The sequence below is a fragment of the Schistocerca nitens genome, chromosome 3, assembly GCF_023898315.1.
Source record: "Schistocerca nitens isolate TAMUIC-IGC-003100 chromosome 3, iqSchNite1.1, whole genome shotgun sequence".
In the NCBI taxonomy this organism is placed as follows: Eukaryota; Metazoa; Arthropoda; class Insecta; order Orthoptera; family Acrididae; genus Schistocerca; species Schistocerca nitens.
The window spans coordinates 309,844,249-309,860,052 of NC_064616.1; the positions used below are offsets into that span (position 1 = coordinate 309,844,249).

The 15,804-nt window shown below is 42.2% G+C and overlaps 1 protein-coding gene across 1 annotated transcript in view; it reads left to right on the forward strand.

Moving 5' to 3' along the window:
• LOC126249201 (uncharacterized) overlaps positions 1 to 15,804 on the forward strand; it is a 608,431-nt gene that overhangs the window by 502,373 nt on the left and 90,254 nt on the right. Inside the window, exon 10 of the mRNA XM_049950854.1 lies at positions 12,559 to 12,687. Coding sequence (XP_049806811.1) covers positions 12,559 to 12,687 — 129 coding nt within the window. The remainder of the gene's footprint in view (positions 1 to 12,558; positions 12,688 to 15,804) is intronic.

The following is a 15,804-nucleotide window of genomic DNA, read 5'->3' on the forward strand; positions in this document are numbered from 1 at the left end:
CACTCTTCGTGTTGCAAGAATTGTTAAGTTTCAATGCAGTCCTTCAAAGAAAACTTCTACCTTTTAGTAGAAACACGAAATAAGAACAAGCCTTAAATTCTACAGACTGATTGCATTATATGGGGTTCGTTTTACGAATAGCAATAGACGAACATACTTTCACATGAACAGGCAGGCATTTGGTTCTATGTTTGTAGTAGAATCCTGACTTCCGTTCTTATGTTAATATTATTTACTCTATAATGTTGTGTTTCGGAAGAAGCTATTGTTTTTTGTATTCCTTATGCTCTTAATGCATTTGTCTAAAAATAAACGTAGCCGAGACGTATCTGTACACTGTTTCGCCACAGATTTGAAGCGCGCGCCGCGGCAGGGCCGGTACTATGTTGTGAAGCAGCCTGTAGAAGCGCCTCGTGACGTAGCTGGGTTGGCAGAGTGGGGACTCGCTCGCTCGCTCTTCAGTTTACCGACAGACTATAACGGCTCACTTCGACGAGTTCTGTAACCTGTTCTGCCAATCGCTGTTCCATATTATCCTCGTCTCTGAAACTTGGTTGAAACCAAACATCTCTTCCGACGCTATCCGAATCACTGGTTACACTCTCCTAAGGGCAGATCGTGAAACACGACGCGGGGGTGGTGTGGGTGCCTATGTTCGCTCTGATCTGAGACCTACTGTACTATGCACATCGGATGCAAAGTGCGAAGGAGAAGCAGAGTTCTTGTTTTTCGAAATAAATACATCAAATCAGAAACTGCTAATTGGAGTAATCTATAAACCTCCAAACGTCGGTGCTATGTCCTCCTTTCAGTCTGCCCTGTCCTCGCTCGTGACACTGTATGAACACATAATCATTATGGGCGACACAAACATCGACTTACAGTTAAAATCTCCCTCTGCAGAAAAACTAAGGAGACTGTTCCACTCCAATGATATGAGTTTAACACCGCTGGACCCAACTCATCACACGCCACACAGCCATACACTCATAGATATAATGGCAACAAAGCGACCAGATAAAATAATTCGCGCCAATCAGACATCCGCTCCAGGACTCTCTGCTCATGACGTGATATTCTTAAATTACTCAGTGCATACTACCAAAGAAAAATCTCACCTGGTAACCTACAGAAACCTAAAAAATGTTAACCATGACGCTCTTCAAAAGGATTGCTCAGACATCCCTTGGTATGATATAAGCAATGAACCGTCTTTAGACGGAAAAATTCGGGAATTATGTCGCAAAATCATTGCACTGTATGATAAACATGCTCCTCAACGCACTGTCAAGGTAAAGAGAGCTCCCGCTCCGTGGCTCACCACTGCATTACGCCAGTTAATGAATAAACGTGATGCTGCACATAGGGCCTTCAAGCGTAACCCAACTCCCGAGGCGTACGAAGCTTATAGGAAACTCCGAAATAGAACCAAGCAGAGCGTGAGGAATGCCAAAATCAGACATGCCCGCTCTGTCGTATGCGGCATATCAAAACCTGCTGCACTGTGGAAAAAGCTGCGCAGTTTCGGTATAGGGAAGCGAAGATCTGACGCTGTTTATCAAGCGTCTGCAGAAGAATTAAACGATTTCTTCTCAACAGCTGTAAACTGCCACGCAGCGACAAATTACCAGCCCCAAGATATCAATCTCTCGAGAGACAAGTTTTTCCTAAAACATGTCACTACCGGCACAGTACACAAGGCAATTACGAGAATCTCTTCCGAGGCAGTAGGAAATGATGGAGTGAGCATTGGCATGATCAAGAACGTCGTAGACACTATTACTCCAGTTATCACAGACATCTTCAACCTGTCTCTTGTCAGTAGTACATATCCTACTGAGTGGAAGCAAAGTTTAATTCAACCTATACCCAAGACTGACAACCCTAAGTCGCCAGGTGACTACAGGCCGATCAGTATACTACCTGCAATATCTAAAGCCCTAGAATACACCGAGCGAGGTGGCGCAGTGGTTAGCACACTGGACTCGCATTCGGGAGGACGACGGTTCCATCCCGTCTCCGGCCATCCTGATTTAGGTTTTCCGTGATTTCCCTAAATCGCTTCAGGCAAATGCCGGGATGGTTCCTTTGAAAGGGCACGGCCGATTTCCTTCCCCATCCTTCCCTCACCCGAGCTTGCGCTCCGTCTCTAATGACCTCGTTGTCGACGGGACGTTAAACACTAATCTCCTCCTCCTCCTAGAATACATCGTCCATGAACAGCTGACGGATTACCTCAAAACTCATAACATCCATGACAAATATCAGTCAGGCTTTCGAAAGCACCATAGTACAGCAACTGCATTAATCAAAGTAACTGATGACATTAAACATGCTATGGACAGACGTGAAGCTACCATCCTAACACTGCTTGACTTTAGCAAGGCTTTTGATACAGTTGACTTTGATATATTACTAATTAAAATGAAGCAGCTGAATTTCTCAAACAGCGCAATACACTGGTTCGACAGCTACCTCAAAAACAGAAGTCAACAAGTCATTTGTGGGTCGGAAAAGTCATCATGGAAAAACGTGCGCTCTGGAGTTCCCCAAGGCTCCGTCCTTGGTCCATTACTCTTCTCACTGTACATTAATGATATTTCTTCAGTGATTCACTCCTGCAACTACCATCTATATGCCGACGACATCCAACTGTACATAAGTGCAAGCCCCAAAAACATTGCTGACGCAGTAGCGAGTATGAATGCGGATCTTTGCTCTGTTTCTCGATGGGCACAGAACCTAGGTCTGAAACTAAACCCCAAGAAATCCCAGGTCATACTTATATCTCATCCAAAGTTAATCAGTCGGCACTTTCACGAAACAGTCCCTCAAATACACCTCAATGGTACCCAACTACCATACCAAAAAACAGTAAAAGACCTTGGAATAATCTTGGATGAACACCTAAACTGGGAAGAACAAACAGTTACAGCTTGCCGGAAATCGCTCTCCTCCCTACATGCAATTCAGAAATTTAGAAAAATATTTCCAACCCATGTTAAACAAAAATTAGTCCAAACACTAGTCTTGCCTAATCTTTACTACTGTGATGTAGTTCAACACGGCACAAATAGTGAAAATTCGAGACGCCTCGAGCTAGTGATGAACGCTTGCGTTAGATACGTATGCAATATACGGTTGTATGATCATATCAGTCCTTCATACTGCCAGCTAGGTTGGATACGCCCACATAAGGCACGCGATCTCCACACGATGTGCTTACTTCATCGATTTCTTAGCCACTGGTGCCCCCAATACTTATCTTCTCACATTAAATACCTATCATCATTCCACAACCGCAATACCAGATCGGATACGTCTAGCATCTTGGCTGTACCTTTACATAACACAAAATCTTTCTCCGTGTCATTCTCCATCTCAGCCATACGACTATGGAACGCGCTCCCCTGTGATCTGCGTCTTATCCGGAACCACTCAACATTCAAGAGTGAACTCAAGACTTACATATTAGGGACGGTATAGCCACCATTGTTGGGCCCCTCTCATCTCTTTCTTTCTCCTCTCCATCATAGCTTCGAATTTTACCATTCTATTTCTCTTCCTCTAACCTATCTACCTCTTCTATATCTCTTTCACCCCATTCTATCGTCTTATGTCTCTGCTTGATGAGAATAACTCACAAGCTGCAAGAATATAACGAGAAAATTCCCAACTAGCAATAGGACTGACATTCATAAAAGAAAAATATGTTTACTTTCATATACATAGTCTTTATTATTATTATTATTATTACTATTATTATTATTCTTGATTGTTATAATTAATTTTTGATTGTTATAATTATCATTGTACTACGTTTATAATCTCTATTTTTTTCTTAACATTAATACTGTATAACATGTAATATGTCCTTAATGTTCTGTAGAAACTGAAATTTGTTGAATCTGAGTATGCCTGGTTAGGTGTAAGAGAGGGCCTGAAGGCCCTAATCTTGCCAGGTAAAATAAATGCATAAATAAATAAATAAATAAATAAATTATAAATTGACTAACAGGGAAACAATAGATTCCTGCTTCACGTAATTAGTTATGAACAACAACATAGCTCGCGAGACATTCACTTCTAAACGCATACTACGTCTTCACTGCAGAAGCCACGGAAATCTCACAAGTGCAGTAGCCGGCACTAAAAAATATTTGTATCACCCGTGACCACGTGCAAACTGCTCCACTTTCCCAGTCTCTTCCGCGACCGTGCATCCGTCGCACTGTACTGTCCAGGACTTTCGTCTGCTGTGCCCTCACCTGTACTGTTCCGAACTCCTCCACTTCCATACAGTCTCCCCATTAATGAGTGCTGTGATTGGCTATAGCGCTCCCGCCATTTCTCCACGCCAACGCACACTTACAAACGTAATGAAACACGTTCGAAATACTGGATTTACATTGAAATAACCGGAAATTAAACAAACATTTCTACGGCTGGACCATAAACACGCTCTAACACACATTATTAAATACACAAACAAATTAAATAAACATATATCAAAGGAATAGAACAGAAGTAAGCCAGTAGCCTAATGTCTCTGTCCTTTCTAAAACACAGTAAATAATTGACCAATTTCTTCATGAATAGTATATATCGGATATAAACAAAGACATAGATGAATAAATATATTTATAAGCATGCTGCTACCGTTTTTTCGTGTAACTATGGAGTACTTATGGCCTGACGCGATCGATAGTCATCGGCCACTTTGACCTCCAATAACTCATGGACTATTCCAATTACGTACCTGTAATTTATACCAATTCTGGTTTACACTAATAGCTTTCTAAAGACATGTCGATCGACAAAATCGGTTGAACTGTTCTGAGTTTGGAAATTCGTTGCTGGGTGTTACTTGTACAATTTACAACTACACTTCAAACTAATAAAGATCTTGAAAATCTGATTACACCATCAGAATCGTCATGCAAATAATGGTAATGTACATGTTTCTTTTTGAAGTATCATGATTCCTCTGGCTACTATTAATTTCTATATGAACTGTAAAATGTCTGCCATTAAGGTTTCACAAAGTCCGCCATCTTTGGCATTCCCTGCATGTCTCCATCGACACAGCGTCACTATGGAACTCCCAGCCACGTGGTCCCTGGACCAAGCGCTGGGGCTACCCCTCTAGCTCAGCTAACGTCGGGCACCACGTAGTTGCTGCCGGGCTCCGGCTTGCCGAGCGTCCCGTGCGGCCACGAACTTAGAATATTTTAAGAGCGCCACAACTTGCCCATTGCCTCACACCTGCCATCATGTGTCCTGTCAGCAGTGAAGTTCCGGGGAGGTGTTGTTAAGGTACGGGGGTGTTTTGCTTGGGGTGGTTGTGGCCACCTTATTGCATTTAAGAAAACACTAAGCGTGGAAGGATATATATATATAATTACAGCCTTGTGTACTGCATAAAGTAGAGGAATCGTCCGAAGACGATGCTTGTTTGTATCAGCTTGACAGTACGTAGCCGCGCGGTTTAAGGCGCCTTGTCGCGGATTGCGCGGTCCCTCCTGCCAGAGGTTCGAGTCCTCCCTCGGGCATGGGTGTGTGTGTTGTTCTTAGCGTAAGTTAATTTAAGTAGTGTGTAGGTCTAGGGACCGATAACCTCAGCAGTTTGGTCCCTTAGGAATTCACACACATTTCAACATTTTGAACAATGTTCCCAAACGTATGGCAGCATGTGTGAGGCAATGGGTTGTGGCCAAGAACATTCTTGAAATGGATTGGCCTGCCCAGAGTCTCGACCTGAGACCAATGGATTACCTTTGGGATGAGTTTGAACGTCGACTTTACTCCAGAGCTCAGCGTCCAACATCACTACCAATACATGTGACAAGATGGCCGTCGTATCAGTTGTGTCTTGACATCGGCACTATGCTGAAGCGGTGTTTTCGTGTTGCAAGTGTCGTTACAGGCAAATGGTGCCTTCACGCGTAAGTTATGGAAGTGTCACCTACCCACGTACGTGTTTTCTGAGGTGTGAATAGGCAAGGCGAGTGTTTAAAGTTTCAGTGCGATCGGTCGCCGCCAGTGTGGAGGAATCGTCCCTCTCCCTTTGGTGGGAAGTGCGAGTCGGCGTTTGTACTAGATCAGCTGAGGAGAGGCACGCGGACGACAGCCCTGAATAGATAGCATTTCCAGGAGTCAATAAACGATCTTGATGAAACTTGTCAGATGAGTAAAGGGGGAAAAATAATGCAACAGGTATTTTTTTGTTTGTGTCCATTATCACTTTTGAGGTATAAATTACATCCCAAAAGATAATTTTGGATTGTAGGTTTGGAGAGAATATCTTCGAAACGATGATATGCAAAATAATGTTTCTCATATGAAAATTGATATGTAATTAACGTTCTTGAAAATTTTATAATCGAATTTTGTAATGATATTAAATTTTGCAAAATACGTCACCACCATTAATTAATTTTGAGAAATGAGTTCGATTCCCGGCGGGGTCAGGGATTTTCTCTGCCTCGTGATGACTGGGTGTTTTGTGGTGTCCTTAGGTTAGTTAGGTTTAAGTAGTTCTAAGTTCTAGGGGACTAATGACCATAGATGTTAAGTCCCATAGTGCTCAGAGCCATTTGAACCATTTTTTTTTGTTGACAAATGAAAACTTTTGTTACAACATAAAATTTCAAGTTACATCCATCCATGTGTAATAAAGCCGGTTTCTAAAAGACCAATTTCGGAAAATAAGCTGTACACAAGGTGGTGTCAGAGAATTTTCAAAATACCTAATTAAATTCTCTAAATACTAATTATTAGTCTAGTTATTTATTTTACCTATATTTCTTGTGTGATTTAAACTATTATTTTACATGTTACATTCATTTTTTGTTTACAATAGGTGTAATTTGTTAATTGAAAATAATAAGTAACTCATTATTATGATGCAAAATCATTACAATAATGGCGACCCGTAAATAAATGCTTAAAACAAGCCTGCCGCTTGGGTTCTGAGGCTATCCTCGACTCCTTTCGGCGGCTGGCTAATTTGGTGAAGGCAACTAGCAACGTACGCGGGGTGCAGGCAAAGCTGTCTATTTGTAGCATCGTACCAAGGTTTTATCACTGTCCTGTGGTGCGGAGCAGAATGGAAGTTCTAAACCAGATGCTCAGACGGCTCTGCGATGGTACTGGATGCGAATTTCTCGACCTCCGCTATCGGGTGCAGAATCGTAGGGTTCCCCTTAAGCCTTAACAAATTAGGCGTGCACTACACGCAGGAAGCGGCTACTAGGGTAGCGGAGTACGTGGGCCGAGCACATGTGGCTTTTTTAAGTTAGAGAATACCTCCCTTAGGATCAAAGACGATTTGCCTGTTAAATCAACCACAGTGACGTCAGAGAATCTTGATCCTCGCAGATCAGAGATAGAAGAGATTAATATTATTTTGGTAAAGTGCAGGAGCATCCAAGTAAAGATTCCACAGATAGTATCGCTTACTGAAGATTATAACGCACAGATAGCATTGGAAACAGAAAGCTGGTTGAAACCAGACGCCAGACGCCAGTGACAACGAAATCCTAAGTTCAGATTGGAATGTTTATCGTAAGGGTAGGTTAGCCGCCGATGGTGGCGGCGTGTTTATTGCAGTAAAAAAAATCGATAAAATCTATAGAAGTTATCACGGATTCCGAATGTGAATTAATCTGGGTGAAACTTAGTATCAAAGAACGGTCAAAAATGGTAATCGGATACTTTTATAGACCACCTGGGCTAGGATCTGTAGTTGTAGAGCACTTCAGACAGAACCTGCAGAATATCATTTTCCTGGTCATGTCGTTGTTAAAGGGGGTGACTTCAACTTATCAGGTAGAGATTGGGAATGTTATGTCATCGAAACTGGTACCAGAGACAGGGATTCGTGTGACATTGTTCTGGATGTCTTGTCCGAAAATTACCTTGAGCAGATAGTTAGAGAACCAACTCGTGAGGGTAACATCTACCTTCTGGCAACCAACAGACCTGAACTTATCGAATCAGTTAACGCAGAGGAAGGCATCAGTGATCATAAGGCTGTGACGGCATTTGACACTGTCCTGCACCGCTGTTTAGTGGGAAAAAAAACCAGCTTACCAAGTGTCGTACGAGATTTGCAACTGGATACAACCGATCTCCTGAACACTTCATGTTGCCTCTTCTCAGGATCAGATTGCTGCCACCTACAGCGACCCTAAAACTGTGGCACTGTAATTGCCTGACAATGTGTTGTTGTGTTGTCTGTGCAAGCGGATGAGTAACTGATTAATAAAAGTACTGTACTTATATTTAAATGCATTATACAACAGGAGACACGATCAGAAATATTTACTGAATATTTTCAATATCATTTCAGTTCTACTTATTGCGCTGTGTTACAACAGGCGTAATTTAAATTTATATTCGTTCCTACAAATACACTCTGAGGGGAAAAAACGACCACAACGAAGAAATTATTCGAAAGGGGCTGAAATCGGTTGATATGATGTACATATACCGACAAACAAATGACTACAACTTCAGAAAAATTGGATGATAGATTCTGGGGAAAGAGTTTCACAAATTGAGCAAGTCAATAATACGTTGGTCCACCTCTGGTCCTTATACAAGCAGTTATTAGGCCTGGCGTTGATTGATAAAGTTGTTGGATGTCTTGAGGGAAATCGAGCCTAATTGTGACCCATTGGGGCGTTAGATTGTCAAAATCCCGAGCTGGCTCGAGGGCCCTGCCCATAATGCTCAAGACGTTCTCAACCGAGTAGAGGTCCGGCAACCTTGTTGCCCAAGGTAGGGTTTGCCAAGCACAAAGACAAGCAGTAGAAACTCTCGCTATGTGCGGGCGGACATTATCTTAATGAAATGTAAGCCCAGGATGGCTTGCCATGAAGGGCAACAAAACGGGGCGTAGAATATCGTCGACGGACCGTTGGAAGTTCAGAAACATAACAAAATTAATTTTTTTAACATGTGAAGTTTCATCATTTTTTCACTTACTACTGGCTGCATTTTTTGCTATAGGTACACTTTTCTTCATAAGTAAGACAGATTCTTCGATGAATTTTGCACAGCATACAAACCATACTTACAGGTGTCTGAAACTCTAGAATTTTCCAAATCTTTTAAAAACTGTGGTAAAAATTGAGATAATTAACTACAAAATTTCAGTTTTTTCTAAACATGAGGTTTAAAATGTAACAGCTCATTCATTTTTTTCATAAATTAAATGTCGGGCAGATGCCAACTATGTGGAGTTCCTACGCAAGACTGCAACATACGATTGGTCCAGTATCATACCGACAACACGTGTTCTTAATTTTCAAGTGCACTATAATATTAATCACACAGTAGTTGCTATTAATATCTACAACACGTTGGGTAAACTTCTCTGTCCTCGCTTAGCCCTTTACGTGGTGGTAAGTACATCGAGGAAATTTTAATTGAAACCTTAACCTAACAGGTTTCTGTAATCTGAAAAGCGCTCGGAAACTGCTCTTCTATAATCATCGGTCGCTTTTGCTATTGATAGTATTATTCTATAGAAGACACGCGGGAAGCTGGCCGGCGGTCCCAAATTACACTTGGTGTTGATTGTGGTAGATTTCAGATTTCTAGCAACCTGAGCAGTCTAATGGTTGTGGCATAATAAATGCATGGTGAAATATTGTCGGTTTCACTATGTGTACGAGTGACTTTGATTAATAATAACATTTGTCCTTATAAAGTTTGATAAATAATTTAAATACTAATTTTCTTCTACTCACTGCAACCTTAATTAACTTAAGGTTCTTTGCTACAAATAAGGACCTTATTTCAAGATGACCGTCTGTGTAATATGCATTCACAAAATCCATGTTACTTCGGTGTCAAAATCTGTACAATAGCGTCTGATCGATACGAGTCGCACACGCCCGTGAGTTGTCAGTAATGGAAGACAAATAATAAAACATCCCCTCCCCCTCACCTGCTCTATTTCCGCAGGGGCTACCCTACATGAGCCTCAGCTCCTGAACTAGGCGGCCAGCTTTACTTAACTCACAGCCGAGTTCACCAACGTCTATTAAAATTGAACACATCTTAAAATACTACTGTATTTGTAAGTATTTTTTGGTTTTACTGGCAAGGGAAACTCCACACCGCAACCTCCCCCCCTCCCCCCTCTGATTTAATGGTAAAATGGCCCAGCGGGTAGCCCGTCAAAAACTGAACACAGGTAAAGCATGAAAACAGGAAGAAGTTTACTGAACTGTGAAAAAAGAAGCAAAATAGAAGCAGTGAGCTGTTCAAGCTCAAAATATGTAGCGTCGAACGAACTGCAAGAATGGTGGTATTGTGGCTGTGTGGTCACGGTGTTAGACTGTAACGCAGAAGATCCGTGTTCGAATCTTCCTCGTGCCCCATTTTATTTTTTAATTTTTTTTCCACAAGATTATGAACTTTCCGTCCGGTCACTGACGTTTCTGTTCTTCTTCTGCAGACTTGACAGTTGTCATACTATACATTGGTAAAAATATATTACCGTCGCAGGTAAATGTGGTGAATAGTGAGAGCAGGCCAAATGCCGCAAAGATCTCTCATAGAAATGAAAACAAAAAATAAACGGGTGTGAACTATGTTACAAAGAAAGGAATTCAAGATGCAAAACTTCCGATACGGAACGCAAGAGTCGTAACAAATAGGAGGTACATAAGTTTGGAGGTCCCTTCCTTACAGCTCGCTGTTGCAAACGGACGTTACACCGCGACACTGACACAAATTTGATTACAGTGAACAGACACGTCAGTGACCGGACGGAAGTAATATAATGAAAAAATGGAGCACAAGAAAGATTTGAACACGGACCTCCCCTTTCGCAGTGCTACAACGTGACCACATAACCACGACCGCGTAGCTATTAAGAGCGCACGGTGTTGCACATCTTGAGCTTGGACCGTTCATTGTTTCGATTTTGCATCGTTTTTCACAGTTCAGTACACCTTCTTCCTGTTTTCATATTTGATCTATGTTCAGTTTTTGATGAACTATCCACTGGGCCATGTTACTACTAAATCTAAGGGAGGTGCAATACTGAGTTTTTCTTGTAAGTAGAAAATTACACGCTTAGGATTCACTTCGTTAATTGAAGTTTCTGGATCCGGCTCTTATCTACTAGATGCATTTTGTTATAAAACAGTCCTGAGAATCACAGTCCGCACGAATACTTGATTTCGGCCGCATGCTGCCCTCGGGCCGCAACTTGACGACCACTAGTACAGAGCATCGTGCCTGAGGACAAGGAACTTGTTCATCCGGTGATCCCAAAGAGCCCGACGGTACAGGCACAGTCATGAGGTGTATACGACTTTCGATCTTGGAAGAGGTTTGCGAGATGTTTTTCAGACATAGTTCTGCTGAATGATTTTGGTGCGAATCTGCACTTGAGAAACAATATAATTAAGCTGCTGTCACTAGTACATAATCAATTCTTTTCTCCAAGGCTTGCCAATGTACTGAAATGTGCTTGATACAAATCAGGATATTTAGAGGATCACCAGCGACAATTTGAAATCCTGCTGAATTTTGTTTTATATTGTTTTCTCTGTCGTGTTTATTATCTGAGGAAATTTCGTTCATTTTATGTGCATGATGTAATAAAACATTATCATAATTGTAATGATTTCGCATCATAATAGTGAGTTACTTATTAGTTTCAATTAACAAAATACACGTATGTGAAATGGTAAACAAAAAATTTGTGTAAAACGTAAAATAATAATTTAAAACTTAATATAAATATAAGTAAATAAATAACTAGACTAAAATGAATGTTTAGAAAATTTAATTAGGTCTGTTGAAAATACTCTCCCCGCACATTGTGTACAGCTTATTTTCCGAAACAAGCTTTGTTACACATGGATGGTTGTAAATTGAAATTTTATGTTGTAACAAAAGTTTTCATTTTTCAAGTTTAATTAGTGGTGATGGCGTATTTTACAAAATTTCAGATTATTACAAAACTAGATTATACAATTTTCAAGAACGTTAATTACATATCAGGTTTTATATGAGAAACATTTTTTATATATGATGGTTCCGAAGATATTCCTTCCAAACCTAATTTGCAAAGTTACCTTTTTGGGAGTGTTTTACACCTGCAAAATGAAACGGTGCAGACAAAAGTACGTATTGCATTATTTTGCCCCCTCTACACACCCGCCAAGTTTTATGGAGATGGTTTATTGAGTGTTGGGAATGTCCCTTGTGAGTAGCTCTGCCGTCGCTGCGAGCCCCACCCAACACGTACGGCGCTGCTTCTGGAGACTCAGCGGAACGCCACGTGAAGGTAGGTTTCCCGCAGTGCGACTGTTGCGATTACCGTTCAACGTGCAACGATAATCGTAGAGCACTGTTGCTTTGCATTTCTTATGGAGCTGTGTTGCTTCGATTGTTTGCCGACACAGTCGTTAACGACGATCGTACGTCTCGCATAGTCGTACGGTAGAAGCCTGGCTGTAGTCGTGAGTCGCTTTTGATTTCTGTTGTGAAAGGCCACGTGCATGATGGCTTCTCCGTTTTCTGACGCAGATGATGAAAGTCTTGTCGAGAAAATGGCGAATCATCCGTCACTGTGGCAGTTGTCAAATGTGTCCTATAGAGATGAAAGGGTCAAGGACAATACATGGGCTGAGGTTGCCAGTGAAACTGCAAAAACAAGTAAGTTTGTCTTTTTTATCTAAATACCAGTATTTATCCTTAGTAATTACTTTATAATCTGCAATGTAAAATTTATTGACGAAAATGCACCACATAATGAACAAAGTTTCAATACATCCAGCAACATAATATTACGTAACGTTGCGCAGTTCGTGTGTATAGTTGGAAAAATAGTAATAATAATAATAATAACAAATTTGGCGTATTGAAATGGAGTAACACTGATCTAGAAGCACTCAATACACTTACACGATCACAATGCCACAAATATACACTCCTGGAAATGGAAAAAAGAACACATTGACACCGGTGTGTCAGACCCACCATACTTGCTCCGGACACTGCGAGAGGGCTGTACAAGCAATGATCACACGCACGGCACAGCGGACACACCAGGAACCGCGGTGTTGGCCGTCGAATGGCGCTAGCTGCGCAGCATTTGTGCACCGCCGCCGTCAGTGTCAGCCAGTTTGCCGTGGCACACGGAGCTCCATCGCAGTCTTTAACACTGGTAGCATGCCGCGACAGCGTGGACGTGAACCGTATGTGCAGTTGACGGACTTTGAGCGAGGGCGTATAGTGGGCATGCGGGAGGCCGGGTGGACGTACCGCCGAATTGCTCAACACGTGGGGCGTGAGGTCTCCACAGTACATCGATGTTGTCGCCAGTGGTCGGCGGAAGGTGCACGTGCCCGTCGACCTGGGACCGGACCGCAGCGACGCACGGATGCACGCCAAGACCGTAGGATCCTACGCAGTGCCGTAGGGGAACGCATCGCCACTTCCCAGCAAATTAGGGACACTGTTGCTCCTGGGGTATCGGCGAGGACCATTCGCAACCGTCTCCATGAAGCTGGGCTACGGTCCCGCACACCGTTAGGCCGTCTTCCGCTCACGCTCCAACATCGTGCAGCCCGCCTCCAGTGGTGTCGCGACAGGCGTGAATGGAGGGACGAATGGAGACGTGTCGTCTTCAGCGATGAGAGTCGCTTCTGCCTTGGTGCCAATGATGGTCGTATGCGTGTTTGGCGCCGTGCAGGTGAGCGCCACAATCAGGACTGCATACGACCGAGGCACACAGGGCCAACACCCGGCATCATGGTGTGGGGAGCGATCTCCTACACTGGCCGTACACCACTGGTGATCGTCGAGGGGACACTGAATAGTGCACGGTACATCCAAACCGTCATCGAACCCATCGTTCTACCATTCCTAGACCGGCAAGGGAAATTGCTGTTCCAACAGGACAATGCACGTCCGCATGTATCCCGTGCCACCCAACGTGCTCTAGAAGGTGTAAGTCAACTACCCTGGCCAGCAAGATCTCCGGATCTGTCCCCACATTGAGCATGTTTGGGACTGGATGAAGCGTCGTCTCACGCGGTCTGCACGTCCGGCACGAACGCTGATCCAACTGAGGCGCCAGGTGGAAATGGCATGGCAAGCCGTTCCACAGGACTACATCCAGCATCTCTACGATCGTCTCCATGGGAGAATAGCAGCCTGCATTGCTGCGAAAGGTGGATATACACTGTACTAGTGCCGACATTGTGCATGCTCTGTTGCCTGTGTCTATGTGCCTGTGGTTCTGTCAGTGTGATCATGTGATGTATCTGACCCCAGGAATGTGTCAATAAAGTTTCCCCTTCCTGGGACAATGAATTCACGGTGTTCTTATTTCAATTTCCAGGAGTGTAGAATACATCACATACTCTCAGCAACAGAAAGATTCACATTAAGCAGAAAGGAAGGAGGAAGGGGATTTATCGACATAAAAAACCTACATTATGGACAGATAGACAATTTAAGAAAATTCTTGATAGAACGAGCAGAAACTAGCAAAATACACAAAGCAGTCACTCATATAAATACATCGGCTACACCATTGCAGTTTCATAACCACTTCTACAACCCTTTAGATGACATAACACCAACAGATACGAAGAAAGTAAATTGGAAAAAGAAAACACTACATGGCAAGCACCCGTATCATCTAACACAGCCACACATCGATCAAGACGCATCCAACACATGGCTAAGAAAAGGCAATATATACAGTGAGACGGAAGGATTCATGATTGCAATTCAGGATCAAACAATAAACACCAGATATTACAGCAAGCATATTATTAAAGATCCCAGTACCACAACAGATAAATGCAGATTTTGCAAACACCAAATAGAAACAGTAGATCACATCACAAGCGGATGACAATGTAGCAAAAATAATACATCAACAACTTGCCATACAACATAAACTAATAAAACAACATGTTCCCACATACAAGTATGCATGACATAATGTACTGGAGAATGATGAATACAAATTATACTGGAACAGAACCATTATAACAGATCAAACAACACCACATAACAAACCTGACATCATACTCACCAATAAAAAGAAGAAATTAACACAACTAATCGAAATATCCATACCCAATACAACAAATATACAAAAGAAAACAGGAGAAAAAATTGAAAAATACATCCAACTGGCTGAGGAAGTCAAGGACATGTGGCATCAGGATAAAGTTGACATTATACTAATTATACTATCAACTACAGGAGTCATACCACACAATATCCACCAGTACATCAACGCAATACAGCTATATCCAAACGTATATATACAACTACAGAAATCTGTAATTATTGATACATGTTCAATTACCCGAAAGTTCCTAAATGCAGTGTAACATATACCGTACAGTTAAAAGGAAGTCACGCTTGATCAAGGTCCGCGTCACTTTCCATTTTAACCAGACCTAAGGTCTGAGAAAGGAAAGAAGATAATTATAATAACAAGACAATTTTAAAACGTTAGTGTTACATATTATTCGTAACTGAGATCAATGGAGCAAGGTTTTTGATATTGCAGTACTACAAGGATGAAAATAACAGTACCGCAATTAATTTCTGTCGGTTCTGTTAACTTGTTGATGTTGGCAGCCCAGCCTCCCATCGGTGCTGAAATACGCAGCAAATGCGTCTCTTACTTCCAAGTCGTTCAACATTAGCATACCCACGACCACTTGCCAAACTAATCAGATTGTCTGTGGGTCAATTTTGCGAAGGATCTGGCTCACGAGCAGAAGATCCAGTTTTTACTGTACA